The following is a 27,069-nucleotide window of genomic DNA, read 5'->3' as shown; positions in this document are numbered from 1 at the left end:
AAGATATATTTTTTATATTATTAATTTTTTTAAATTATTTTTATGAATACTCTTTTAACTATAATCAAGTAAGTAAGGGAGGAAGGATATTAAGAAAAATGATTATGATATTTTAGAAAAAAACATGTCATATTTTTTATAATTAACTAACTTATATAACTTTCTTAACCTAATTAAATTAGTTAAATAGATTTTATATTAAAAATCAGAAGAGTACATTTTAAAATTATTTTTAAAAAGTTGACTTCTTTGAAATATTTTTTCCGGACCTGAGAAGGGCTAGAGCTCAAGGTCATGCTACTCATCTAGTGCGATGCGGTAGAGCCCTCGGCTTAAAATTTGTCAAAAGGTTAATATAAACTTTGATCTTTTAAGATTGTCTTCAATTTGGTTTTAGTCTCTCAAATTTTAAATCATAGATTTTGGTCCTTCAAATTTCTTTTCATATAAAATATTAGTCCCTATAATCCAATAAAAACTTGGACTATTTTGCTCCAACCAAGAAGGACCAAAACCTATCATTTGAAATTTTGAGGGACAAAAAAAAAGACAAACTTAAAAGACTAAAAATTAGATTAACCCTTTATCAAATGTAGTTATTTTGTAAAATCACGTGGCATCTCTTGGAGACTTCTTATACGGTGTGATTTATTTTTCGAGAAAATGAAATAAAAAAAAATGACATGGACATCGCACAGGGGCCCGCGTCTAAGCGGGCGCACATTACGTTACTTTCCGTACCACGGAGTGGAAAAACCGAAAAAGTCGCGTGGGATTGCTTGCTTGTTGACGAAGGAGTCTCAAAAGATGAAGAGCTAGAGCAATACTTAAGACGACTCACTTATCAGCCATCAGTCACTCTCACATTGTCCTGTGTGTGTATTCATTCATGCTTGTTCACCTTTCTGAGAAAATCTGGTTCAACCTTTGGGAGAAGTGAGCGATTAAGTAGACTACTGCGAATGGGGAATCCAAGTCCAAAGGAACACGTTGAGAAGATACGAAGGGACAAGTTCTCCATTGGAGGCACAGAAAACCCCTTGATCCTCGACCTTCACGAAGCTGTCAAGAATCTGTCTGCCGAACTCTATGCTAAAGATGTTCACTTTCTCATGGAGCTCATTCAGGTTAGTTTCCTTCTCTACTCATCCTTCGTGCCTTGTCATTTACTACTTCTACCTTCTTTATCTTAATATACCCAAAGCTTGCAATTAGAATACGAGTCCGTCCCTTGTTACGATGAGATTTAAATTACGCGGTATAAAAAAACAGTTAAAATTAGTTTAAAACAATTAATACGTAGTAAATATAATTTTTTTTCTTCTAAATATACCTCTGTGTATAAATAGATAAATGTGAGAGAGTAATAATAAGATAAATAAAGAAAGAGAATGTATTAAATATATTAAATTAAGAGTAAAACAGATAATACTGTATTAAATGCTCAGACAAACTCAAAAAGAATTTTATAAAAGGAGACAAATCTATTAAAAAATTGGATCTTATAGTAAGGATGGAAGGAGTACAATATATATGTCCATGACCAAGCAATCTGCATTAGAGCTTGCTTACTGTCAAATGTGTATTGGATATTTTATATGTCTGCTCTTTACCCGGTGAAATTCCAGTGTGATTGCATAACCTTGTACGTTTTAATATACTGGCTCTGGGAAATTTGTTTTTAAAATACCTCAGTTAAAATTAATTAAACTCCATGTGTATCACCAGCTTTCCTTGCAGTTTTGAAAGGGAAATGGCATTTGACTATCAATATATTGAATTAATTTAATATTGGGATCAAAAGATTTTGCAACACCAAAATAAGGATCAAAAGTCTTTTTAATGGTTTGATATTTTTATTCCTTGATTTGCTATTTTACTAAAACTACTAATTTGCAAATGAGATTTATCTATCTGTGGAAAAAAAAATTTAACTTATTAATGAGACCATAACTTCTCATGGTTTGATATTTATATTCCTGACTTGCTATTTTGTGGTTACTCATTTGCAAATGAGATTCATGAATACTTTTTCATAACTTGCATTTGCCATTGCAGAACGCAGAAGACAATCAGTATGATGAGGGTGTTGATCCAACACTTCAATTCATCATAACATCAAAGGACATAACAGCCACACGAGCTCCGGCCACATTACTCATTCTGAACAATGAGAAGGGTTTTTCTCCCGAAAACATTGATCCATCTGCAGTGTTGGACGATCCACTAAGAAGGGCAACAGAAGAAGTGGTTACATAGGGGAGAAAGGTACTTTCTTATTCTTGATACTTATTTCCTTAGTAGAGCATTTCCTTTCAACAAGAACCAAGTTCAAGTTCTTTTGATCACTAAAGATGAGGTAAATAGTTTAATATTATTTTGAAGCCTAGATAAAAGGCAATTCTTATAACTAACTCCAACTTGTTTTATTGGTATTGTGAGGTTGTACAGAGGGTTGGGGGATATATTTACATCGATAGTTTTAGTTTTAATTTGTCTATAACTATCTGAACAATTGAGCACGTTCCTATTTCACAAGCAGCCTCTGAAGTAATGTTGATAAAAGCTATTTTGTGGTTAAATTGCAGGGATTGGTTTCAAGAGTGTATTCTTGATTACTGCAACGCCTTATATTTTCAGCAACGGATATCAGATACGGTTCAATGAGGGGCCCTGTCCACATTGCGGTCTTGGATATATAGTGCCGGAATGGGTTGAGGAGAACCCAACACTTGAAGACATAGAGCAAGTATGTGGTGGGGGTGATTCCCTTCCAACCACAGTCATTGTATTGCCTCTGAAGCCAGACAAAGTGGGACCAGTGAAACAGCAGCTCTCCATCATTCATCCAGAAATTCTTCTATTCCTTTCAAAAATCAAACAACTTTCAGTGAAGGAAGATAACGAGGATCCTAGGTTCAATACTGTAACTGCTATAGCCATTTCGAGTGAGAGTGATTTTATGACAAGAAAAAACATGAATGCTGAGTCCTACATTCTCCGTCTATCTGCTGAAGAGAATGAGGATTCTGAAAAGGAATGCATGTATCACATGTGGAGGCAAAGATTTCCGGTAAGGCCAGAAAATCGAGTAGAAAGAAGAATGGATGTGGAGGAGTGGGTTGTCACGTTAGCCTTTCCAAATCAGGCGAGGCTTAACAGGGGAAGGAGTTCACCTGGGATCTATGCGTTTCTTCCTACAGAGATGGTAACCAACTTTCCTTTCATAATTCAAGCAGATTTTGTCTTGGCTTCATCAAGAGAGACAATTCTCTTAGATGATAAGTGGAACCAAGGTATACTCAACTGTGTTGCTTCCGCTTTCATGGATGCATTCAAATCACTTGTTATATCATCAGATGATGCTCCGGTGTCCAGTTTGACTCGGTTCTTTCAATTCCTTCCGGTCAATGATTCTTCCTATCAAGAGTTGAATAATGTGAGGGATAAAATCAAAGCAAAAGTGGTTGAAGAAAGTATTGTTCCTAGTGAGACATACTCGAAGCAGAAGCACTTTTATAAGCCTCGTGAAGTTGGCAGACTATTGCCTGCTTTCTGGGATATTTTAACAAAGGCCAAAGAGGAAGGAGTGCACTTGGGAAACCTATCATCCCATGGAAACTATATTCTAAATTCTTCGTTTGACCAAGTTCAGTATGATCACATACTGGACTTCTTGGGTGTACATCCAGTCAACAGTGAATGGTATGCAAAGTGTATTCTGAGTTCTAATCTCGTGATGGGAGTATCAGAAGAAGTCTACTTGCAGCTTTTGCTGTTTGTTGCTGAGAATTGGGGGTCCAGGATCTGGTTCTCCAACATGAAGTACATTTCTGCAATCAAATATGTTGGCTCGGATGGAAATATGTCCTATTTCAACCTTGATAAATGCAGAAGGGACCATGGTTCCGTGAAGATTCTCTTAGCTGATCCGAATCAATCCTGTCCTATCTCGTGGCTCATTTCATGGAACAAGGAATTCTCTTGTGCGGGCAATCATTATTTTATGCCAGAAAATACACAGAAGGCAATACAACAATTCCCTCGGAAACAGACTTTGTTGGGATGGCTGGAAAAAGAAATTAATGTTGAAATTTTGGGTGCAGAGCATTATGCAAATCGCGTTTGCAATTCTGTTCAGCAGTGACTGCCACCTCGCCCTTGCATATTCGCATTTCTTATATCACTCATTCTCAAAGCGATATTTGTCAAAGCGGCAGGTTGATGATCTATGCCAGTCCTTGCCACTAATAGACAATTATGGTCGCGTGTCCACATGCAGACAGGGGGTTCTTGTGCCGGCTAAAGGGAGTAAATGGGCAGATTTGATTGTTTCTAATCCATGGAGGGATGAAGGCTATGTTGAGTTGAAAGAAGACTATTTGCACTCACGCTTCTATGCAAGCCAATATACCAACCAGAAGAGCTCATGGGCTTCCTTAAAGCTCGTGTTGGAGCTTGTGATATACCTCACATATCTCCTCCAAATGCTGGCTTTTCCTCTGTTAATAATCCTCTGACGAAGGAAAATGCTTTCTTGCTTTTGGGTTGGATACGGAATCTCAAGTATAGGGGAGCTCTACCAGAGGGTTCCTAAAATCCGTAAGGGAAGGTAGTTGGCTGAAAGTTACAATCAATGGGTATAGGCCACCTTCGAAGTCATTCTTAGTCGACTCAACATTGGGAAACCTTTTGCAAAATGGATCTGTTCTTGTCGACATTCCATTGGTTGATCAGAGATTTTATGGGGATAAACTTAGTGAGTACGAGGACGAGTTGAAAACAATTGGAGTGATGTTCAATTGTAAGGAGGCATGTGCTTTTATCGGGAATGAACTGATGTCTCGGGCAGCTTCTTTCACTTTAAATAGAGATCAAGTTTTTTCGATTCTCAGATTCATCAGATATCTAAGGCGAAATCTTTTTCCCTTGGAGGATTTTGTGAGCAGCATAAAAAAGGGAAGGTGGCTCAAGACGGACCTCGGTTATAGGTCTCCTGGTAGAGCAATCTTGTATGATTGTGAGTGGGAAACTGCATCACAAATTAGCAATCTCCCTTTCATCAACAGATCTTACTATGGTGAACAAATATATGAATTCAAGGAGGAACTTCAGTTGTTGGGTGTGATGGTTGGCTTTGGTGGAAGATACCAACTTCTTATAAACCGCTTAAAATCACCCTCTAATTTGATTTATTTCACGGCTGAGGCTATTATCTTGATACTAGAATGCATGCATTTCTCAGGTGACTCCGGCAAGCTTGTTAGTGCGCTTCAAGGATCAAATTGCTTGATGACAGGCAAGGGGTTAAAAGCTCCCGGTGACTGTTACTTATCTGATCCTGGATGGGGTTGTATTCTAGAGGTATTCAATAGTTTCCCTGTGATTGATCATAAATTCTACAGGGACATGATTATGAGTTACAAGGATGAATTGAAGATAATGGGAGTGGTGGTTGATTTTGAGGATGCAATCAAAGCATTTGGAGTTGTTTTTGAGCAGAAGGCATCTCAAACTTCCTTTACCAAGCAACATGTTGAGTCATTTCTCTCCTGCTACAGACAACTGAATGAAGCTCGATATTCATTTCCTTCAAAGTTTTCGAACATGTTAAGAAGGCCAATTGGTTGCGGACGCTCTGGTGCTTATAAGTCTTCCAAAGATTGCATTTTGTTTGGTCCAGAATGGGAATCTCTCTCTGCAATTACCCGTCTCCTCTTCATTGATGATAGTGATAATTTTTATGGCAAGGGCATCCATGAGTACAAGGAAGAGTTGAAAAGAATGGGAGTTGCTATTGAAGTGAAAGACGGACTCAAGTTAATCTCTGCTGGTCTAAGGTTTCCTTCAGATCCTTCCTCCATAACTCCTGAAAATGTGTTTTCATTGCTGGAATGCATTCACTTAATGCACGAGGGTCTTCAATCCTTTGATGAGGACTCTGCAAAACAGTTGTCGAAACGATGGTTGAAGACCAAAGGTGGTTATGAGACTCCAAAAAGATGTTTATTGTTTGATTCTCAGTGGAAATTGGAGCCAATGGATGGACCATTCGTTGATGAGACTTTTTATGGACCGAAAATTGCATCTTACAAAAAAGAACTCGTGGCAATAGGGGTTATTGATGATTGTCAGAAAGGGAGCTCAGTAATGGCTAGTTATCTCGGCTACCATTCTGAATTTTCTACCATAGTGCGAATTTACAGGTACTTGAGTGAATATGATTGGAAGCCTGAGAAAGGAACTGATAAAAGGAAAATGATGTGGATTCCAAATGGAGATCAAAATGGAGAGTTTGTCAATCCTGAAAACTGTGTCATCCATGACAAGGATAATCTTTTTAGTTCAAAGTTCTATGTTTTGGAGAGATACTACGAAAAGAAGTTACTTCACTTTTTCTCCTCAGCTTTGGGCGTGAGAAGCAATCCTCAGGTTGATGACTACATAGAGCTTTGGAAAGAATGGGAGAATTCAGTTGAACAAATTTCACAAGACAAATGCTGTAAGTTCTGGAGTTTTATTTTGCAGCACAACAGCCAGAAAACAAAGAAAAAGCTTTCTGAGAGCTTGATGAAACTACCCGTTACATCAGACTCCAGTGGAATACTTTTGTCTGACAAGTCTGATGTTTTTGTTGCTGACAACCTTTATATGAAGAATCTTTTTGAGAAACAGAGAGTATTTGTCTGGTATCCTCAGCCAAGCTTGCCATCATTGGACAGGCTTGAATTATTAGACATCTACAAGGAAATTGGTGTTTGCACTATATCTGAATGTGTACAGAAGGAAGAATCGTTTCAACTAGATGGTGCGCATTTCAATGAGGTGGAGCCAAGGAGTATCTTCATTGGAAAGGGGTTGGTTAAGCTTGTTCTTGGTTTTCTTGCTTGTTCTAGCCTCAACATGGAAGTAGAGAAGAGACACAAAGCCGTCGAAGGTCTTCTTGAGCTCAAAGTTTATGAGATGACTGAGCCAATCACTGTAAGCTATTGTTTGTCACTTTCATCAGGGAGGACCATTACCAAGAAGGCGAACAGATGATGCGTTGGGAAAATTCCAAACTTTTCATCCAGCATATGGACTTGGAAACTGGAAATGCAAGCATGATCAAATATGCCACTTTTTACTCGGAAGCAATCTCTGTGGGCATACTCTGTGAGAATGTTGATCATGTAGGGGCACTTTCTGAGCTGATCAAGTTGGGATTTCTACTGAAGTTCGACGAGGAGCAGTTGACTTCCTGATGGAATCCAGGGATTTGCAAATTTTCTTGGAAGATGAAGAATTCCTCAACGCTGCCTTTCCATCCAACTAGGTTTGCTGTGGATAGTTTCTGCAACGCTTGTTCTTCGATTCTGTAGCAGATTCTATGTTATTTGAGTTTGATAAATTGCTAAAGGTTTCTTATGTTTGCCCTTGTGTGCGTTTTCATATTCAGAGAATATGATATTAAGTGTTGCCATGTAAGACTTGGACGAGCTACTTATAGTTCGATTTGATGATGTGGTCAAAGTGTTCTAGATAAAGTTTTATGCTAATCAACATATGTTTGCAATAAGCTGCAGTATTCCTCTCTCCAAGTCTTTTGTCTGGACAAGAGAAATTGAATTATGTGACAGACTACTGTGTAGGGTGAATCAATTTAGCATTTGAAAGAATCGTAAAATACATAATACCAATTACATGAAGAACAAAGACAAGCTATTTATGTTCTTCGTATTATTGATAACGGCATGCTCCCTAATAATCCACCTGATGAGGGGAACTCAGGAACAAAATGAAATATTCAGTGAAATGGAGAGTATCGGTTGGCTGGTCATTATTCTTTCTGATATCTATAAATGTCACAGTCATTTCATTGTTTTTGCAGCAGCAAGACGATTTCTGTCAACGCCAGCGCAAGAGCAACCCGCGTATAATGATTTAACAACGAGTGCATTCTTCACAGCCCGGAATTTCTTCTTTCTGTTTCTTCTTCTCTTACCAGTTGATTGTGTTTCAGCGCACTGAATCGAGAAATAAGAAGAGAAATGTGAGGGGGGATTGTTGCATTTGGTGAAATAATAAATAAATAGACAGATAGATAGATAAAATCAAGAGCGAAAGTAGAAATTGCTCACCTCGTTCAAGATTTTTGAGTTCTGTGATGATGCGGCACTAGCTATGCTGTCAACACTCGATGTCTTGACGTGCCCCGAAGCCGGGTTTTGCACACTCTCAACACTGATTGATTTCTGGTGCGTGATCATTTCTTGGCTCTTCCCTGCATTTATTTAACACACAAGATTTTGTTTAAATTCGCAGAAGCACAATATCGAGGATCTTGTTAAACACGCACGCGCACACAAAAGAACCTGTTAAAGTCAAATTTGTTTGAATTTGCAGAAAACACTCACTTTCGTCCTTGTCAGTCTGAGGAGGAAGACAATAAATTCTAAAGCTTGGGGAGCCTGGACATACGAGTCCGCCAAAATCAAAATCATCACCATCATCATTTTTCTCTTCTACTTGTTCATTTTCATTCTCTGGAACTGTTTCCCCTGCTTCCTGACTATCTTTGTCGTTGTCGGCGTTTATCTCTTTTTCTTGGAGTGCTTGTTTCGTGTTGCCATTGTGATTTTCTGCATCTGTGAAAGTTTCGTATTCTGAGTCTGAGTCAGGCAATGGAGCCACTTTGTTGGTGGGTTCAACCTTCCTCGGAGAAGTCATCGCCGGCTGGTACGCTGCTTCAACTTCACCGGAAGAATTAGAGTTAATATCTTCATCTTCCTTTAGCAGCTTTTTCTTCGAGAGGGTGGTTTCTCTCCGCATGGCGGCTGCTGGTCTCTGTCGGCGTTTTGTTATCTCCTCATAACGACGAAGAAAAAGGGGGCGAATTTTTTCAGGTACTACCCCTTCAACAGAATTCATCCTGGAACTACCACACCCCATTGCACGAGGAAGAAGAAGAAGAAGATGATTGTGACGATTATGAGGTTGCAAGCAGAAGGATTAATTCTGCTGCAACTCTCAAAGGACTTGAAAATTGGTTGATGATGAGAGCAGGTGCAGCAAGATGGGGAAATATATAATGGCGTTGTGAATGTACAGAGTGTGATTACAGGTGATGATGGATAATAATAGACAAGGTAAGGTATTGTGATTTGATTTAGACTAAGCCTAGATAATTATAATGACATTTTCAAGAACTTAAAAACGGGTGTGTTTTCAGCTGGAAATGAACTTGTTCATGGTTGGAGGAAAGCGTTATATTTTGGTTGCAATAACGGAAGAATGTGATATGGCTTTGCCTTGTCGGTGAGTAACATCTTACGACGTTTTTGGCACCGATGAAATAGCATTCTGACAACCTTGAACTAAAGATTGAAGCAACGGATTCTGTTGCTGTTCGGTCCAGGGAATTTGAGCGGGAATGACGCGTAACAAAATAAGCTGGCTAAAAGATTATATATATATATATATATATTTATATATTGCGAGACTTTTGGGCCTCATGGCCCATCGAAATCTTCACTTTTGAGCCACCGAGGCCCATAAGGCTAAAGAGGCCACGATGGCCCATTAAAATCTTAACTTTTGGGCCTGGATGAATAAAAGATGAATAATTGCCTTTAGTTGTGCTCCAGATTAAGATACTGGCGCTCAAAATGAACCTGTGTATTATATAAAATTTTTACCTGTTACTTCTTCAGTTGAATTTTATCAGGGATATTGTTTTCATGTTATTACGATACGCATGTATATGATACACTTCCTTAAATTTTGATAGAAAAATTTGATTATGCAGGAACGATGTATAAATATATTAACCCCGCTGGTTTTTAGAAGAATGAAGACAGGGAATTACTTTTGATGCTCATTGTTTTGATGAGTATTCTAGACTTATCAAATTTGAATTTAGATTTAAAAATTTTAATTAATTATTTACAATAAAAAACTATTTTTTGAAAAAAGGATAATTAAGAGATTATTTTTATTTTAGATTTTATTCATATTAAAATAATTATTTTGAATAAGTAAAATAAAAAAGAAATCAAATCCTGATCATTCAAATGAGATATGAATGGTCTAAATCTGATGAGTTTAAGATATTCATCAAAACGATAAACACCGAAATTGTTCTTGAAGACAGCCTTCTACTACGGAGGCTACAGAATTACACTAGACATGTGAAATCTCATAATATACCTATTAAAAACTGTTGGCAATTGAAAAAAAAAAACATCCTAGAAAAATTCTTCATCTGCCTATACCAACGGATGTGCGTCTTTATGGTCAAAGTCCACCCCCCCGGGATAAAAAGGTCAAAGTAATTAATTTGCTGATAACCTAATGCTTTGATTAAATTTCAATGGGCTTTAGCTACCACCTACTGTGTCACCTAATATTTAGTTTCAATTTCAGTATTTAACTACACAAACTAATAAGGCAAGAAAGAAGCTTACTTTTTTAATTTTTTCCCTTTTTTTGTTTTGAAAATCGGAAAATGTTAGTCAATGGGGCAAAATAAATTGAGTGCGCAGGAGAATTTATACATATTATGTAATGTCGTATAGAAAAAACGAGAAGAGAAGGATCAGCTTATCATTTAAGAATCTCATCAGATGCATCCGGCCACTGCAAATCCATATCGCTCCTCATTGTGTTGTGCTAATTAAGAAGAAATTAGAGTGAATAATTTAATTTCAGGCATTTGATCCATACTCAGAAACATATGTAAATAGCTCTCTCTCTCTCTCTATATATATATATATATATAATTATATATAAGTGGTTCGATCTTATAATTAACTTTTAGGAGCCAGCAGTACTATAGCTATGGCCACTTGTTTCTTCATGATCTGCTACGTATGAACACACCTCTGTGATGTCGCTAGAACTGGAACAAGACGATGACGTGTCAGAATAATGGAGTTTCGCAGCAATCCCTGTTACCCTCGTAAAATCAAAGAATCTTGTTTCTCCCACATCAACATCTATCTCTGAGCTTCTCCTCATCATTCTCGCCTCACCGCCTTCTCTTCCCGCCTTCATGCTTATCCGACACAGAACCCAGTCTCCTACCTCCTTCCCATGACTCTGCAAATACTTCATCTTTAGTTCTTCGTTGATTCATATGATCATACAGTTCCTGATATTGCATTATAATTTATTAACCCTAAAGGATTGGAATTTCTTTCACATACCAGGTGGGTTGAGTTGGGAGCGCTCGTTTCTGCAATGACAAGGCGATATTCGTGCATGACCCAGTTAGTTCTAGAGCCGTTTGGAGCCTTCCCTTCGTAAAATGCTAAGGTTTTTCTCACCCCAGAAAAACTATTATTGTTGTTGTTATTTGTTGGAGACGATATTTTCTTGTCTGAACCAGTTGCCTTCCAATACCCAGACCTGGTCGTTCGGTTCATTCGATTACCATTTCTGTATTTCGCTTCCTTGTGACTGAAGAAATACCTCTCCTGTTCTTCACAATTACCTATACACACAATATTGAACTCAACTACTTACATTTATGAACCAAATCAATAATGCAGATGCAGTGAAATACATACACAATGTAATATCTGTGTGCGCATGTGGGTGTGTGTGTATGTACGTACCCACGTACGTATGTATGATCACATTCCTTTTCAACAAGTAGAGGTTTTTAGAATTGAGGTACCTGGCAAATCCCAAGGATCGTAGTTGCAGACATTGACTTCAGGAATGATCGATGTAGGCAGTGGACATGAAAGAACCTTGCATTTTAAGTACTGAAACACAAGCTCTTCATCTGTTGGCTGGAACCTAAATCCAGGGGGCAATCTGCGAACTCCATTCTTCATAAAATTCATCTTTTCTATTCAATTTACCTAACAATTAGCCTCAAACTTAAATTCTTCTTGGGCTCTTGTTTGCCCAGAAATTAAGAACAAAAACTGGAGAATGTCTAACTGGCAACAATGAGGTTGAAGCTCTGGTTGAAGTAGGGAAATCAGGCCGATATATAAATATAAAGGGGGGCAATACTTAACAGACTAAGTTTGATGTTTGACAATTATTTTAAACAAAGATGTAATCAATAGTCTAAAGTCTTTTGCTTTGTCTATTGTTTGTTAGGTCGCGGCTTTTTATGTCATGATAAAGTGATCCTTCAAAACTTGAAGTTTATTCATTAATTTATTAAATTATTCTATTAGAAATATATCCTGAGATTCTATCGTTGGCCCCGATCAATCTTGTGTTTACAAGTACTGAAATATCATTGGTACATGCGTTTAAAGAAGTAATTATAGTTAATTGCTAGTTTGAAATTGACAGCCTTGAAAATTAACAGTTCCCCATTTGATGTTAATTGCTATTCCTTCATCTAATATTGGGTAAATCATTGACTAATCTCAACTTCTGGGGTTGTTGGATGATTGGAATTTCCTGTGTGAAATTTGAATGGTTGTATTCCTTTTTTGCCCCTTTAATAAGCTAAGTTGTATCCTTTATGATGATTGATGTCATATATGAAGTCATGCTTTCCCAATTTATATGAGTCCTGTTGGAAAAATGCATTCACCTCCAAATTGGTCTGTTTTACCCCTTTGCTGCTTAAAGTTCATGTGCATGAAATATGTTGGATGACATGGCCTGAGATAAAGAGCTTACGAACACACCCACACACACACTTTTTTTTTAAAAAAAAAAAAAAGCAGAAGATTAAGCATCTTAGTGAGATATATGTAATAGATGCTCAGAATAATTTCCCTGAAACGCAGACATTAATTTTCTGAACAGAAACTGAAGAGTGAAAAGGATCCAAATACTACATTGAGGAATGGTTTGCTTAATGTTCATGGAGTGTGAATTTTTTGGCTGAGGGTGTAATGAAGTCAGCTTTGTCAGGCTGGGCATTCTCTATTGGCTGACAGAGAGAAAGTTAGTTGCTATCAATTATGGGATGTTTCAGATGAACAGTATAATAAAACTGACTTTTCATTTCGTTCATAAATAAAACTGATCTCCTTCAAATTCACATCACTTTTAATTAAATAAATGGAGTTTCATATCCACATCACATTGTAGCTAAGTATTTGATCCTGAATCAGACTCTTCTCCTGGTGCTCTTCATCCCCACATGACATTGGCAGCCTTAATTAGAACAAACCGACAGTTAATGTTGTTTTCACAGTAAAAATATTGCTGATCCATTGTAGGTATTCTACGGGGAAGCTGATGGGAAGGATATGATACTTTTAATTTCTGTATTTGGTCTTAGTGGATGGGTGAGTCATGAAGCAGCACTTTATATATGTCAACTGCTATATTATTTTTAAAGAGAAAAAAAAGTTTTTTTCCCACTTTATTTATGATAGTTTTCTTCTCCACTATTTATGAAGCCATAGGTTTCTTTTATTCTTTATCTTGTTTATGATATGGCACTGGAAGAATCAGATTCGAGGAGAAATAAAGAACAGGAAAGATGAAAAGGGGAGGCAGCAAGAAGGAGGCGGGGTCAACTAAGAGAAGAAAGGATTGGTACTTTCCTTACCTAAGAAGGAGATTTTGTGCATTAGGTGAGAGATGGAAAGAGCCAAAATGATAGGGAAGAAAATTCAAACGAAGCGAAGAAAATGATAAGAGGAGAACGGTGGATCTTGAATTGAATGTATTCGTTTGCTTAAGACAGCAGCAATAAGAGAACATGGGGGGTCTCATATCTGCTTTATGCTTTTGCTTTCATGGCCATAATAATAATAATTTGTCAAGGCTTCATAAATACACACATACATCTCAAAAATGAGTGCTTTGTTGACCGACACTAAAACCTCCAAAAGGTGCAAAAGCAACTCATTCTTAGCTCATAAGGAACTCTCCCTCTCTCTCCATTCTCACTTTCTTAGTTTAAGTTCATCCACGTGGGGTTTTCACTCTTCCTTGCCAATAATGGATGAATCAAGTTTAAAAAAAAGTATATTCCTAAATGGCAAGTAGGGAAAAAGATCATGCTAAAAGAATTACCCTCTCTTTTAGGCTTGATAATGTTCAAATATAAATTGATTGATAGTACCAGATATTACATAATTATTATTGCTGAGAAATATGATATTATACTCCCCAGAAAATTGCTATTTGTTGGGAGAGGAATAAATAACCATGCAATTGATTTTTCACCTTTTAAATTTGTTGGATAATTTACTCGTTTTAATTAAAGAAATGGTATTTTCTTTTTGACATAATAAAGTTGGGTTTTACCTGTATTAAAGCCTGTTCACAAATGTGACATATGAATTTTAAAAGATAATAGAACTACTTTGAACATTCCTAAAAAGCGTATTTGATGTTTAATGTTTTATTAACTACGTTGCTGTGATATAATGTTCTGCTTTTTTTGAAATTAAATTCAGATTAAACATTGGTAAAATCCCTCGTTCAAAAGTATGCGAAATTTTTGGGCAATTTATTTGTTTTTCCTCCATCTTTTTTTGTAGCTGTTTTTCTTTTTGATGCTGGTAAATGTTTTTTTGGGCTATCTGAATAAAGCAATTATTATAAACGGGACAGGCGAAGGAGTTACAAAGCCGGCGACGACTTCAGAAATTGGGCCTCCACAATGTTGAATTGGATTATGTGGCCCAAAAAGTGACAATGGTGTTATCAGGCCTTAGCCCATTAAATTGGGCTTGTTTGTCATGTTCAGTACTGGCGGTTAACAATTGATACTCAATTAAGTTCTTTTGTGCCGTATTTAGTACCTGATTGTCTTTTAACCATGATTGCTTTTAAGAGAATACCTTAGCCTACCAAATAAAAAATAAATTAGGTTCTTTTGTGTGTGTATAAAAAATCAATACAATTTTTCATTCCCCAAGCTTACTCTTATTTTAATTTTTATCCCTCAAATTTAAAATAATAAGTTTTAGACCCTCAATTTTTTTATGTAAAATATTAGTCCATATAATATAATAAAATTTTGTTCTTTAAGAGACCAAAATCTATATTTTGAAACTTGAAAAACTAAAACAAAAATTTATGCAAACTTGAAAGACCACAAATTATATTAATGAAAAAAAACTATACCGAATGCATGATTTAGCACGCCTTGTCCGCATTTTATTATTACCTCCGGTCCTTAATATAAGACCCTGTTTGAATTTTATTTTGATCTTAAATGTAAGACCCTAATCCACTTTGTCTTTTATATTTATACATTTTTTTTTCTAAAGTAGCCCTCCTAACAATGATAGTTCTAATTAATACACTTGATTAATAAGGATATTTTAGGAAAAACAACACCTATTTAGGACAAATAACTAACTCAGTTTACTTCTTTAATCTCCTCAAATTAGTCAACTGGCTCTTATAATTAAGACCCGAGGTAGTATTAAACAGTAACAAAATGAGGAAATAGGATGGATGATGCAATGGAAATGAGTTGAGTGAAGGGAGTCTGGTCTAAACCAAATGTAGATCAAACGTCATCTAAGCCAATTAAACATTAAAAAACATTTTTATAAATAAAGTCGGCAAAAAAAAAAAAGGAAACATTTTTATAAATAAAGAAGATAAGAAACCTTTGATTGATTGACGGATTGAATGTAGCTTGTAAGTAGACTGTGCAAAGTCGGACCTTTTTATAAAAGTATTTACATGTGTAAATTTTCTGACTCTATGAAGCCGTCTTTGTTAATTCACCAGCTTGAGGTCCATCAAGAACTTCAGGACCAATGTCCCCCATTCTGCTTCTTCTTTCCCAGTGAGAATGCATTATATATGAAGCATCATGTACCTCCACATCTTGTTTGGGAATAGTTATGCCCAAATCCAGGGAAGAATCAGCCAATTCACCACCCTTGCTAAGTTCCTCACTGTTACTAAACCCACCTTTATAATCGCTTCCCTCCTCATCGGCCTCACTGTAGGCTTTCCCGGTCCCTAATTCCAAGTCACCCATGGTTTTTCTCATCATGGGGCCAACAGGTCCGTCACCAACTCTTGACGAAGGTGATGATGGGTCCTTTGGAACCTTGGACCTGAAATTGTTCTTAGATGGCGGAATGCTAGAGCAGAATATTTCTTTGAAGTTCTTAAGTATTCCTTTGTTAAATGGGTTGACCTGCTGACGATCATAACGGTATCTGAAATTTTCATATGTGGACTGCACATAAAAACAGAAAGAATAGTTACTAACATTTTTGATGCAGAATGCAGTTAGCTAAGATTGAAGACACCCAGGAATAGTGCAGAGTCAGGTTTAAGGTTTTTGGGGGACCATGAGTTGAAGGGCATGAAAACCTCGTTTGTGCTGATGAGATACGTATGGAAAGCAGTAAGGCCACCAACGAACCAGACACAGATGAACGAGTAGATTATTAGCGCTATAGAAGCAGGAGTTTTGATCATTGCTTTCCAGATTGAAATCCCTTCAGAATCCATGATCCTCCTGATGTATACCCAGCAAAAGCCATGTATATATAAGCAGAGCAAAGTTGCAGAGGAGACAAACATGAAGTAGAACCTGTAATTTCGCTGCAGCCATGTACATGGAAGCATTTATGCAAAAGAAAACACTGAACTGGCAATTTCATGATTATATCAGCTACTAATATAACTGCTAATTAATTTTAAATGTTCTTGAGCTTGTGCCATTGTGAGAGCAGAAAATACAAAAGTAAATGAAATATTTTTGGCTCAAGTTGTTTGTCACAATGCGGAAATACAAATATAATAAAGTAATATGAAAAAAGAAGAATGAATATTACCAATCCAATACACTGACCCACCCAAGGGCAGTGATGATCAAATCGCTCCACACAATTATCACAGACCGAACAATGAGAGCAGCGGGGAGGCCTATATAGCTTGCAGGTATCGCAATATTTGATCTTTAAGGTTATGCCATTGACAATTACATCCTTTGTCCGTGGTAAACGTAGCCGGGGAATTTGTCCGCTGTCAATTCTAGAACTCCCATAATCATCGTCTGGCTCTGGAGGATGAGCATTACGGGGTACTATGCCAGGGTCTCTTCCTGAGGTCAGCAGAAGGACGATCAGAACCTGGGGATACATTTTAGGATTTAAGAGTACAGTGACAAATGAAAAAGGGTGTCGTAACAGATCTGGAAAATTGGCAATGGGGGGGGGGGGGGAGTAAAAATAACAAAATACTAGAGACTAAAACTAGTAATGAAACAGAATTTATGAATCCATTAATATCAGGAGAATTATGTTGCTAATCGCGAGTCAGGAACTTATGTAAGGTCATAGAGGAAAAGATAACTTACGAACACGGTAAGGGCAATAACTATGACCATTATTGACCATCCTGATTGATGAGGAAAATCATCTAACAGTTTTCTGGCCACAAAAGCACAGAAAGCAGCAACCGGGGCAACAATGAGGAATACTGTTAAAAATATAGATTTTACATCAGGTCCAAATATAAGCCTCCCCTGAAGAAAAAATACCTGGTAAAATAGAACGACAATGAGCTCAAAAACAAGAAGATTCACATAATACAATTTGAAATATGTTTTTTAAAAAAACAAAATAATGCGTTTTTTGTTATGTTCGCTGTTATGCAAATTTAAATCATCAATACTGAACAACAGAAGCTCGAGAAAATATTTACATCCAGTATCTGTTTCCACATGTTGATCGATCTGACGAAATTGAAATTTTTATGCCAAAGAAATTATATCTGTATAGTGATACGCCTTCCGCAGGGCACGTCAGCCTAACATTCCACCCCTACTTTCAGTGTAAAACGAAATGAATGTACTTTTATCTTGCAGGTTTCTAAACGTTGAGATAAAATCTGAATAATTTACGTGATTCTCTTTAGTTTAGATGATTATTAAAATTATACATGTCTATCTTCTTTCACACCCTTCGTTTTAGACCAATATCAATATTCTCCCTCTCTCTCATTTTATCACCCAGAATGCCAAGAATTGTTCAGGAAGTCAACAAGCTATCTTAGAACGACCATTAAGAATCTGCATTTGTATGTATCAGAGGAGGATGTCAATTACAATAATCTCACATACTGAGGACCATAAGCTGCATTGATTTAATCGTTAGCTAATTTAAACATCAGTTATTTTCACAGGTTGCAAAATTGACAACATAATATCATGCAACCATTAAAACTTCAAAAGCTTTCAGCTCAAATAACTTAAAATCGGAAGAACATACCCCGGGGGCCAAATTCTCTCTAAGGATAGCCCACAAATAGGAGGTCCTATATTTCACGAATTGAGTAAGGCTTGCCGCCCAGGGGCAGCCAAAGAAGAAGAAAAATACATAAAGGGGGCTCCACCTCCACTAAAACTGTAAGAAAATGGGCCAGTCCACCCTTGGTGGATTGGACCCAAGCCCAATTATCATTTGGGGTCCTGATGAGAATAGCAAAAATTATGGGTATCTAACTGTAATTTTTGCCCTTTCATATATTTTTGCCTAAGAGCGGGAACGGTTGGACGAGGAGGCAGTTTTCCTTTTTAAAATGGGACGTGTAGTTACAAAACCGTCGCATGATCAGTTGGTATAGACTACGGTTTTCTCCTCCTCGCTAGACTACTCATTTTTCTGGACTCCATTGCTCACCTTTTCCCTCCTGGTGCATTTGCTGTGAAAACACAGACCCGACTCCGTCACCGTGATCGGACCTCTGCGTGGCAACCTGATTACATTGCAGACTCCAGGTATGCCCGAATACCATTATTGGCATCAGAGCCTGGTTCTATTTCTTCCGCTGCCCTGTTTCATCTTCTGCGTTGTTTTTTTTTGTTTTTGTTGTGTGCCTCACGGTTGGCACTTCATTCCCACTTCAGTGATTTGCTCCCAGATATTAAGCAAATCTTCTCTTTATATTCAGCATGATAGTTGTTTATAATGATTCTGTGTTATTAGTTTTTTTTTCCCGCTTCCATGAACGTCGGATGTGAGAGTTTTTTTTTGTTTGTTGTCTCCAACAATTATATGATAGTATTCTGCATGGGAGATGACCGAAAACAATTAAAAACATCTGAAAAACGGTAGAAACGTAGGTTTGGAAGCATGGAATTCATCATGAGAGAGACCCGTTTTCGCACAGTGAAGTTTTTCGTTTTGGGTGTCTGAAAAATGAAGGTTTTAGGCTTCAAAAATTATCCCATTGCATAGAGCTCGGAAAAACGAAGAAAATGACACCAAGAACGCGAAGAACGGACGTCGGACGGAGGACATATGGGGGAGAGAACAATCCGGGTCCGACGGACCCGACCCGCGACGGAAACCGGGTCGGTCAGACCCGGCTGGAGGTTGAAGACAACCTCCAGCCCCCAAACGACGTCGTTTTGACGTCGTACACAAAAAAAAAAAAAAAAAAACGAGGCGGGGCGGATGCGTTGGTTGGGCTGGCTTGGTCCGGATCCGGATAGAACCGGACCAAGCCCAACCCGAAAAAATAAAAAAAAAAAAACAAATATAAAAATATATATAATGATTTAAAAAAAAAAAAATCCCCAGAATTGCCACGTGGCGCGTTCCGCCACGTGGCACACCTCATAGACACGTGGACACCACCACCTGAAAGGTGGTGGCGCGTTCGGGCCGTCGTAACGGCGCGTGTCCTCTTCTGCCGGACCCATGGCGGCGCGTGACGTACACGCGCCGACAGCGAGAGTGGGCGAAGTTTTAAAAAAAAAAAAATTCGCTAACTCTTCCTTCTAGGGGCGCGTGTAGGCGCGTGAATGGTCCAATTGGGGTGTGGTTTGTCTCTAAAAATCCCTAAAATTAGGATCTTCATTTTAATATATATTTTGATAATTTTAGAGACAATTTAGGATCCATTTATGAGTATTTTGGTGCGTTTTCTGGTGTTTTTATGTGGATAAAAATTCCAGAATATTCAAAATAATTTATATTATTTTGTTCTAGGTGAAAATGGAGCAAGAGGCTTCTAGTGGCACTGAAAATACCGATCATGGTTCATTGGAATACTCATTCCTAGGTGATGGAATTCCAGAATATGAACCTGAGGATGAGGATCCTGAGGAGGACCCTGAAGAGGTTCCTCAAGAAGACCCAGAGGAGTTAGTGGCTTCCGGACCTGAGTCGGAAACTATGTTCCCCACTGAACCTCTCCCATTGAACCTCAATTAGTCTATAAAGATTCACTGGATCTCCCTAATGAAATTGAAGTTGAGGAAGGAGAAGAGGTGAACCAACCTTTGACCCCCGCATTAGCTATGAGTATAGCTGAGAGAGATGCAGCAAAACTGACAAATATAAAAGGAATCAATGGCGTGCTCGCCAATTACATCCAATACATGACCGATAAGAAGAATACAGAATTCTACCTTAAAGTCATAATGGAGTACATAAGAGCAATAAGGGTTAGAGGCGGACCTAAAGGCAAACCCATAAGAAAATCTTACTGGATTTGGGCCATAGAGCTAGTATCCTCTTTTATGAACAAAAAACGCAAACTCAGGAGCCTAAGGAAAGCAATGCTTGATTACCTTTATGTGCATATTAAATAATGTAATATTTACATATGCTTTATTAATATTTGTTGTATTAAATTTTTTTTTATGGTTTCATGCATTGTAAACAGACTAAATATGTTGTTTCATTTAATGAAATTACTTGAATTGTTGTTATATGGTTATCTTGTGAATAGTATGTGTATGCTTTTTATAAGTGGGAGCTTTTAGAAGATAAGACTTCTAAGAGTCATAATTTTACTTTGAAGTGCTTATATAAAATCCTTGATAGGAAATAATGTTTGTTGCTTGTATCTGTGTGATGGGAGGTACAAACGTATGCTCTTGATCATGGATCTTGCAGCAACATTACTTTCTGATCAAGGATGATATAAGTACAAGACATTGTACACTTCGCTGTGCTATATATAACTAAGATGTTCTATGGTACATCTCTTTTAGAGAAAACGTAGAATAATGTGGGATAAATTTGCTTCAGAACTGAAAATGGCAACCAAGAACATAATTGCTGAGCTTAATAAGGGAGAAAAGCTCAACGGGGATAACTGGGACATATGGCACCGAAAGGTTCAATACATCTTGGAGGAACAAGATGCGGTTGAACCTTTAACCACTGCAATGGTTGAACCTGAAGCTGGGAATACGGCCCAACATAGGAGAGACCAAGAGGCTTACCTAGTGTGGAAGAAGAAAAACAGCATAGCAAGAATTACGCTTCTGAGTGCCATGGCTGATGACATTATGTGCGAGTTTGAGAGGCACAAAACTGCACAGGCTATGTGGATAGCGTTAAAGGACAAGTTTGGTGGTACTTCTACCACTAAACTTAGAAGGTTGACGATTAAGTTCGACACCTATAAGCTCAAGCCAAACAATCCAATGAAACAACATTTGAGAGAGATGGCCAACATGATCAGAGAACTTAAGGAAGCAGGCCATGTCCTGTCTGATGAACAGCAAGTACAGGCTGTTATCAGATCGCTTCCTGCTAGCTGGGAACACATGAAAGTCAACCTGACCCATAATGAAAACATCGTTACTTTTAACGATGTAGCCAAACACTTGGAGCTGGAGGATGAACGTTTAGAGGCTTACAAGACCTCTGGACAAGCTTATTACACCGAGGATGCCGGTACTTCCCAATCAAGGCCCGATTCCAAGAAGGGCAAGAAGTTTCAAAAGAAAGGGAAGAAGGGTGGTCCTCAATCCAAAAAAGGAAAGAAGCAATTCAAGAAGAAGGGAAAGAAAGGTGGGAAGAAGAAGCTAGACCTGAAGAAGGTCAAATGCTTCGCCTGCCAGAGAATGGGCCATTTCGCACGTGACTGTTCAAAACAGGCTGAGAGCGAAAAGGTATTAGTGGATTATGTGAATTCACATGTTTCATATGTTTCTAGTACTGTTTTTCTAACAGAACCTGTTTCTTCTTCTTGGATTATAGACTCAGGCTCCACAGACCACGTAACCAGGGATCGAGGATCCTTTATCGAGTACCGTCGGTTGCCCTATCAAAGCAAGTGGCTTTACGTTGGGAACAACGCGAGGATCGAGGTTAAAGGTTTGGGCACCTGCAAATTTACTTTGCGTGGTGGGAAGACCTTGATACTCCATGATGTACTTTATGCTCCTGACATCCGGCGGAACTTGGTTTCTGTATTGTGTCTGTTAGAATTTGGGTTTAATGTAAACTTTCATGGTAAAGTTGCAGACATTTTTAGCAACTCTGTTCTTTATGGTTCAGCTTTCCTGTTTAAGAAGTTCTTTGTTTTAGATATTGTTGGTGATTTCAATAGTAATGAATGCTTTGCTGTTTCTTCGAATAACATTGACATAAACACCTGGCATGCTAGACTAGGACACATTAATCAAAATAGAATGATTAAACTAGCAAAAGAAGGATTGTTGGGTGCCATTCCCAATATGGAAATGTCACTATGTGAGAACTGTCTAGCTGGTAAGGCAACAAGAAAGCCTTTCGGTAAGGGAAAAAGGGCTGAAACTCCATTGCAATTAATCCATTCTGATATTTGCGGTCCAATGAGTGTGAGGGCAAGACACGGAGCTTGGTATTTTATTACCTTTATTGACGATTTTTCACGATATGGTCATGTCTATTTGATCTCGCATAAGTCTGAAGCTCTTGAGTGCTTTAGACGATACATAAATGAGGTAGAGAATCAAATGGACAGTAAAATTAAAGCATTACGAACTGATCGAGGTCGTGAATATTTATCTGATCAATTCAAACAGCTCTGTGAAGAAAAGGGATAATCAGACAACTGACTATCCCTGGCACTCCACAACAAAATGGGGTTGCTGAAAGAAGAAACAGAACTCTTTTAGACATGGTTAGGTCAATGATGGCTCAAGCAAACCTGCCAATTTCTTATTGGGGTGATGCTTTGTTAACGGCAACCTTCATACTTAACCGTGTACCCTCAAAATCAGTCGCTTCCACACCCTACGAGTTATGGACAAAACGCAAACCAGATCTAAGCATCTTGAGACCCTGGGGGTCAGCGGCGTATATCCATGATGCTTCTCATAAGCATGGGAAGTTGGGTCCCCGAGGAAAGAAATGTATCTTCATAAGGTACTCTGAACAATCAAAGGGATACGTTTTCATAGGTGAAAACGAAGATGGAACCGTGACTGAAATAGAATCAAGAGATGCAATATTCATTGAGACTGAATTTCCTAATAGAGGAGATGTTGACCGTACCGTTTCTCTTTATGAAACACAGGAACAAGACAGTACAGAACAAATTGACAAACCAGAATCGTCTAGGTGTGTCAATCTGAGTGGGAGCCAAGAAAGGTCAACACCAAGACCTGAACAAAGAAAAAAGGATAAGCAAAAGCTCCCGTCAGAAGGAGTAACAGGGAAAGTGTTCCCAAAAGACGCTTTCAAATAGAAGGCGAATCTCTCTTAGTTACTCCAGAAGGGGATGATGAGCCCCGTTCTGTACGAGAAGCCTTGTCAGGTCCTGCGAAAGATGAATGGATGAAAGCTATGGAAGAAGAAATGGACTCAATGAACAAGAACCAAGTTTGGGTGTTAGTTGATCTTCCAAAAGGGCGTAAAGCCATTGGGAACAAGTGGGTTCTCAAAATTAAAAGAAAAGTGGATGGATCAATTGACAAATACAAGGCTCGATTAGTGGCAAAGGGGTACACGCAACAGGAAGGAATAGATTACGAAGATACATTCTCACCTGTTGTGCGTTTCAATTCTATTAGACTTATTTTGGCAATAGTAAACAGTTTAGATCTAGAATTACATCAGATGGATGTAAAAACCGCATTTCTGAATGGTGATCTGGATGAAGAAATCTATATGGAACAACCATTAGGTTTCATTGAAAAAGGAAAAGAAAATAAAGTTTGTAAACTCAAAAGGTCCATTTATGGATTGAAGCAGTCATCCAGACAGTGGTATTTGAGGTTTCACAAAGCGATAACCTCATATGACTTCCAAATGATAGAGGAAGACCACTGCGTCTACATTAAGCGGTTTGAGGGTAATTTTGTCATATTATCCTTATATGTAGACGATATACTATTAGCCGGAAATAGTCTAGATTCGGTGGTGGCTATTAAAGAATGGCTTTCGTCGAATTTTGAAATGAAAGACATGGGTGAAGCAGAATACATACTTGGAGTTAAGATCCAAAGAAATCGTTCAAAACGAATCCTCTCTCTTTCACAAGAGAATTATATCAACAAGATTCTTGAGCGATTTAACATGAAAGACTGCAATCCCATGAGTACGCCCGTTGCCACTGGAGTGGCTTTGAGTTCTGACATGTGTCCCAAAACCGAATCTAATAAAAAGAAGATGGAAAGAGTTCCATACGCCAGTGCTGTTGGTAGTCTGATGTACGCAATGATGTGTACAAGACCAGACATCTGTTATGCAGTGGGACTGGTGAGCAGATTCCAGTCTAACCCCGGTGAAAAGCATTGGAAAGCAGTGAAGAGGATCTTGAGGTACTTAAAGGGAACTTCCAATTATGCACTGTGCTACGAAGGAGGTGACCTGCGTCTTGTTGGGTACTCCGATGCTGATGTAGGCGGAGATGAAGAAGAACGAAGGTCAACTTCAGGTTATACCTTCTTACTCAACAATGGCGCCATATGTTGGAGTAGCAAGAAGCAAACGTGCATTGCCTTACATTCGATGGAAGCTGAGTTTGTGGCTTGCACTGCAGCAGTGCAAGAGGCTTTATGGCTGAAGAGATTTATAGAACACCTTGGATTTGGAAACGAGAGTACCAGTCCAGTGATGGTATACTGTGACAATACTGCAGCCATAGCCTATACTAAAGATCCTAAGTATCACAGCAAAACCAAGCATATTGACATCAAGTATAATTTTGTTAGAGATTACATAGCACAAAAGATTGTTACTGTACAATATATTTCAACCAAATGTATGGTAGCAGATCCTCTGACAAAGCCAATAGGCGAAAAAGTTTTTAAAGAACATGTACAAGCCCTTGGCATACGTAAAGTGTAATATGAACGCTTCATTAATGAAATTGTATTTCGTTATCACTTTATGTGTTTGTCCGAAAGTATACAATGTCTAGTATGTCGTACAGGTTAAAAAGGTTGACTCTCTCACACGGGCAACCGCCTTTGACACTCATGTGGAGTGAACAAAGATGAGACATTTGTGTTCACCAGTAAAGCAGCAATGAATGCTGATATGGTAGAGAAGAAACACAAACTTTATGTCGCCTTGACTAAAGTGTAGCAAGTCAAGATGAGATCCACGTTGATAAAGTTGGATCGAAGTTTGGAATCCCACTTCCATAATACCTGTAGCCAGACAACAAACTCTTCAACATCGACGTCATAACAATAAGCAGAATTGAAGAATTTGGGTTTAGATACTGAGTGTGTCTGGACCTAAGTCTGTACGGTGTTAATAATAAATCTAAATCGACATACGCTCTTATAGTAAAAGAGTAACACCGTAGCATGTGTTTCATACCACATGTGCTGAAAGAACCGCAAAAGGGAAGCAAGTGAAAGATCCCTGCTTCATTGCTGTGTGAGTCCCAGGGAGGAATTATCCTCCTATTGGTGTCCTTTGACTTTGACAATATCATGAAGATATGTTTCAGTGACTGCTACTTTGGCATATGTCCTATGGTCATGATTGATGCGATCTAAGGTAGTATGCTAAGAAAGCGACTGATTCATTTCAAAGTGATGTTTGGGCGAAAGGAAGATTGACTGTGATATACACACCTATGCTAGTGTCTGTGACATGTCCCTTATGAAATTTTGTGGTCGTAAGTGTGGATACTAGACATAAGAGAAAGGTAATCTGAGTCAACTTTTGACTCAAGAGGGATTAGATTTACCATGAAAAAGTGTATATAAGTAAATCTAGGACATCTGAGGCATAATTTTTAAAATTCACGCTACACAAAAGGAGAGGGTGACTTGTGCTGATCCTTTAAAAGGGATTTCTAGTACAGGGACCCAAGCGAAGACGTCATGCCCACGCGGTCACGGCAAAGCACTAAGTATGAAATTGAGGGAAGGTGAAGAGACTAGACCCGCGACATCTAATCCACCAAGTGTGAGTGGGAGATGTAAGAAAATGGGCCAGTCCACCCTTGGTGGATTGGACCCAAGCCCATTATCATTTGGGGTCCTGATGAGAATAGCAAAAATTATGGGTATCTAACTGTAATTTTTGCCCTTTCATATATTTTTGCCTAAGAGCGGGAACGGTTGGACGAGGAGGCAGTTTTCCTTTTTAAATGGGACGTGTAGTTACAAAACCGTCGCATGATCAGTTGGTATAGACTACGGTTTTCTCCTCCTCGCTAGACTACTCATTTTTCTGGACTCCATTGCTCACCTTTTCCCTCCTGGTGCATTTGCTGTGAAAACACAGACCCGACTCCGTCACCGTGATCGGACCTCTGCGTGGCAACCTGATTACATTGCAGACTCCAGGTATGCCCGAATACCATTAAAAACATAAAAGAAATAATCCAGACAACGCAATCGCATTCGAATCGTAACTGAGGTGGCAAAAACCCAAGCTTGATTACTAAAAGGTAAGAATCAGATAGAGAGGGAAGGAAGAAAAATTGATTTGCGTTTGAAGAAGTGTAGGACTCACGTTACTGCCCTTCCAGGCGCGGTAAGTTCTGGTCATCGGAGAGCCATCAGTGATTCCGGCGGCGGAGGAGTCCGAAAACACCGGCACAGGTGGTGGAGGCTGCACTGCTGGCATCATTATGGGCCCAAAACTACAATGAAAACGAAAATCACACAACGGAACCGGAAGGCAGTGGAATTAAACGGAAGGTCAATAGAGGGAAGGCGGCTTTTTTTAAATTGGAAAATAATCTTACAAGAATAATTATATAAATCAAAATAAAATAGAGATGACGCGGTTCCTTTTTTAATCGAAGTTTGACTTTGATATCTGGCTCTCACTCCTCAGGAGATGGGGATGTTTGGTTTGATGCGGCTTCGCCGGAATTGGCTAGTGACACCACCGTTTAATGGCCGGTCAATGCTGTCAGAAACTTAAGTGGCAGAAAAGATTAAGGGCGCAATTATCATCCATGCCTGACGGCGGA

General features: G+C 38.4%; 2 protein-coding genes and 1 pseudogene across 4 annotated transcripts; 1 reads left to right on the top strand and 2 right to left on the bottom strand.

The window, feature by feature from the left end:
• Nucleotides 1-962: 962 nt before the first annotated feature.
• On the top strand, nucleotides 963-7,369 carry LOC114724043 (uncharacterized; annotated as a pseudogene).
• Nucleotides 7,370-10,564: 3,195 nt separating this feature from the next.
• LOC114724104 (NAC domain-containing protein 83-like) lies at nucleotides 10,565-11,921 on the bottom strand. Its single transcript, XM_028910397.1, has 3 exons — nucleotides 11,660-11,921; nucleotides 11,187-11,473; nucleotides 10,565-11,079 (listed from the first exon to the last, which is right to left on the bottom strand). Exons 1-3 carry the CDS (start codon nucleotides 11,829-11,831, stop codon nucleotides 10,795-10,797), a joined length of 744 nt encoding a protein of 247 aa, XP_028766230.1. The 5' UTR covers nucleotides 11,832-11,921; the 3' UTR covers nucleotides 10,565-10,794.
• A 3,574-nt stretch (nucleotides 11,922-15,495) lies between these two features.
• Nucleotides 15,496-27,069, bottom strand: LOC114724101 (probable protein S-acyltransferase 5). Of its 3 annotated transcripts, none has more exons than XM_028910394.1 (6): nucleotides 26,839-27,069; nucleotides 26,604-26,733; nucleotides 17,252-17,434; nucleotides 16,728-17,024; nucleotides 16,261-16,494; nucleotides 15,496-16,123 (listed from the first exon to the last, which is right to left on the bottom strand). In XM_028910394.1, the coding sequence occupies exons 2-6, from the start codon at nucleotides 26,718-26,720 to the stop codon at nucleotides 15,635-15,637; spliced, it is 1,320 nt and encodes a 439-aa protein (XP_028766227.1). In that variant the 5' UTR covers nucleotides 26,721-26,733; nucleotides 26,839-27,069; the 3' UTR covers nucleotides 15,496-15,634. The 3 variants fall into 3 exon arrangements, with proteins under 3 accessions (XP_028766227.1, XP_028766228.1, XP_028766226.1); XM_028910395.1 differs by having other exon boundaries at nucleotides 26,851-27,069; XM_028910393.1 differs by having other exon boundaries at nucleotides 26,604-27,068.

The sequence above is a fragment of the Neltuma alba genome, unplaced genomic scaffold (genome assembly GCF_004799145.2).
Source record: "Neltuma alba isolate B1F8T4 unplaced genomic scaffold, ASM479914v2 tig00012167_pilon, whole genome shotgun sequence".
Taxonomy (NCBI): Eukaryota; Viridiplantae; Streptophyta; class Magnoliopsida; order Fabales; family Fabaceae; genus Neltuma; species Neltuma alba.
The sequence above is the reverse complement of the archived record's forward strand: the minus strand, read 5'-3'. Positions and strand labels throughout refer to the sequence as shown.

Bases quoted from the DNA above. Each gene is read 5' to 3' on its own strand.
- LOC114724101 (XM_028910394.1), bottom strand. From the start codon at position 26,720: ATGATGCCAGCAGTGCAGCCTCCACCACCTGTGCCGGTGTTTTCGGAC. The intron at 17,435-26,603 runs GTGAGTCCTACA...CTATTTTACCAG, and splicing joins GCGCCTGGAAGGGCAGTAAC to GTATTTTTTCTTCAGGGGAG. The intron at 16,495-16,727 runs GTAATATTCATT...ACATGGCTGCAG, and splicing joins TGGGTCAGTGTATTGGATTG to CGAAATTACAGGTTCTACTT.
- LOC114724104 (XM_028910397.1), bottom strand. From the start codon at position 11,831: ATGAATTTTATGAAGAATGGAGTTCGCAGATTGCCCCCTGGATTTAGG. The intron at 11,474-11,659 runs GTACCTCAATTC...TTGTGTGTATAG, and splicing joins CGATCCTTGGGATTTGCCAG to GTAATTGTGAAGAACAGGAG. The intron at 11,080-11,186 runs GTATGTGAAAGA...AAGTATTTGCAG, and splicing joins CTCCCAACTCAACCCACCTG to AGTCATGGGAAGGAGGTAGG.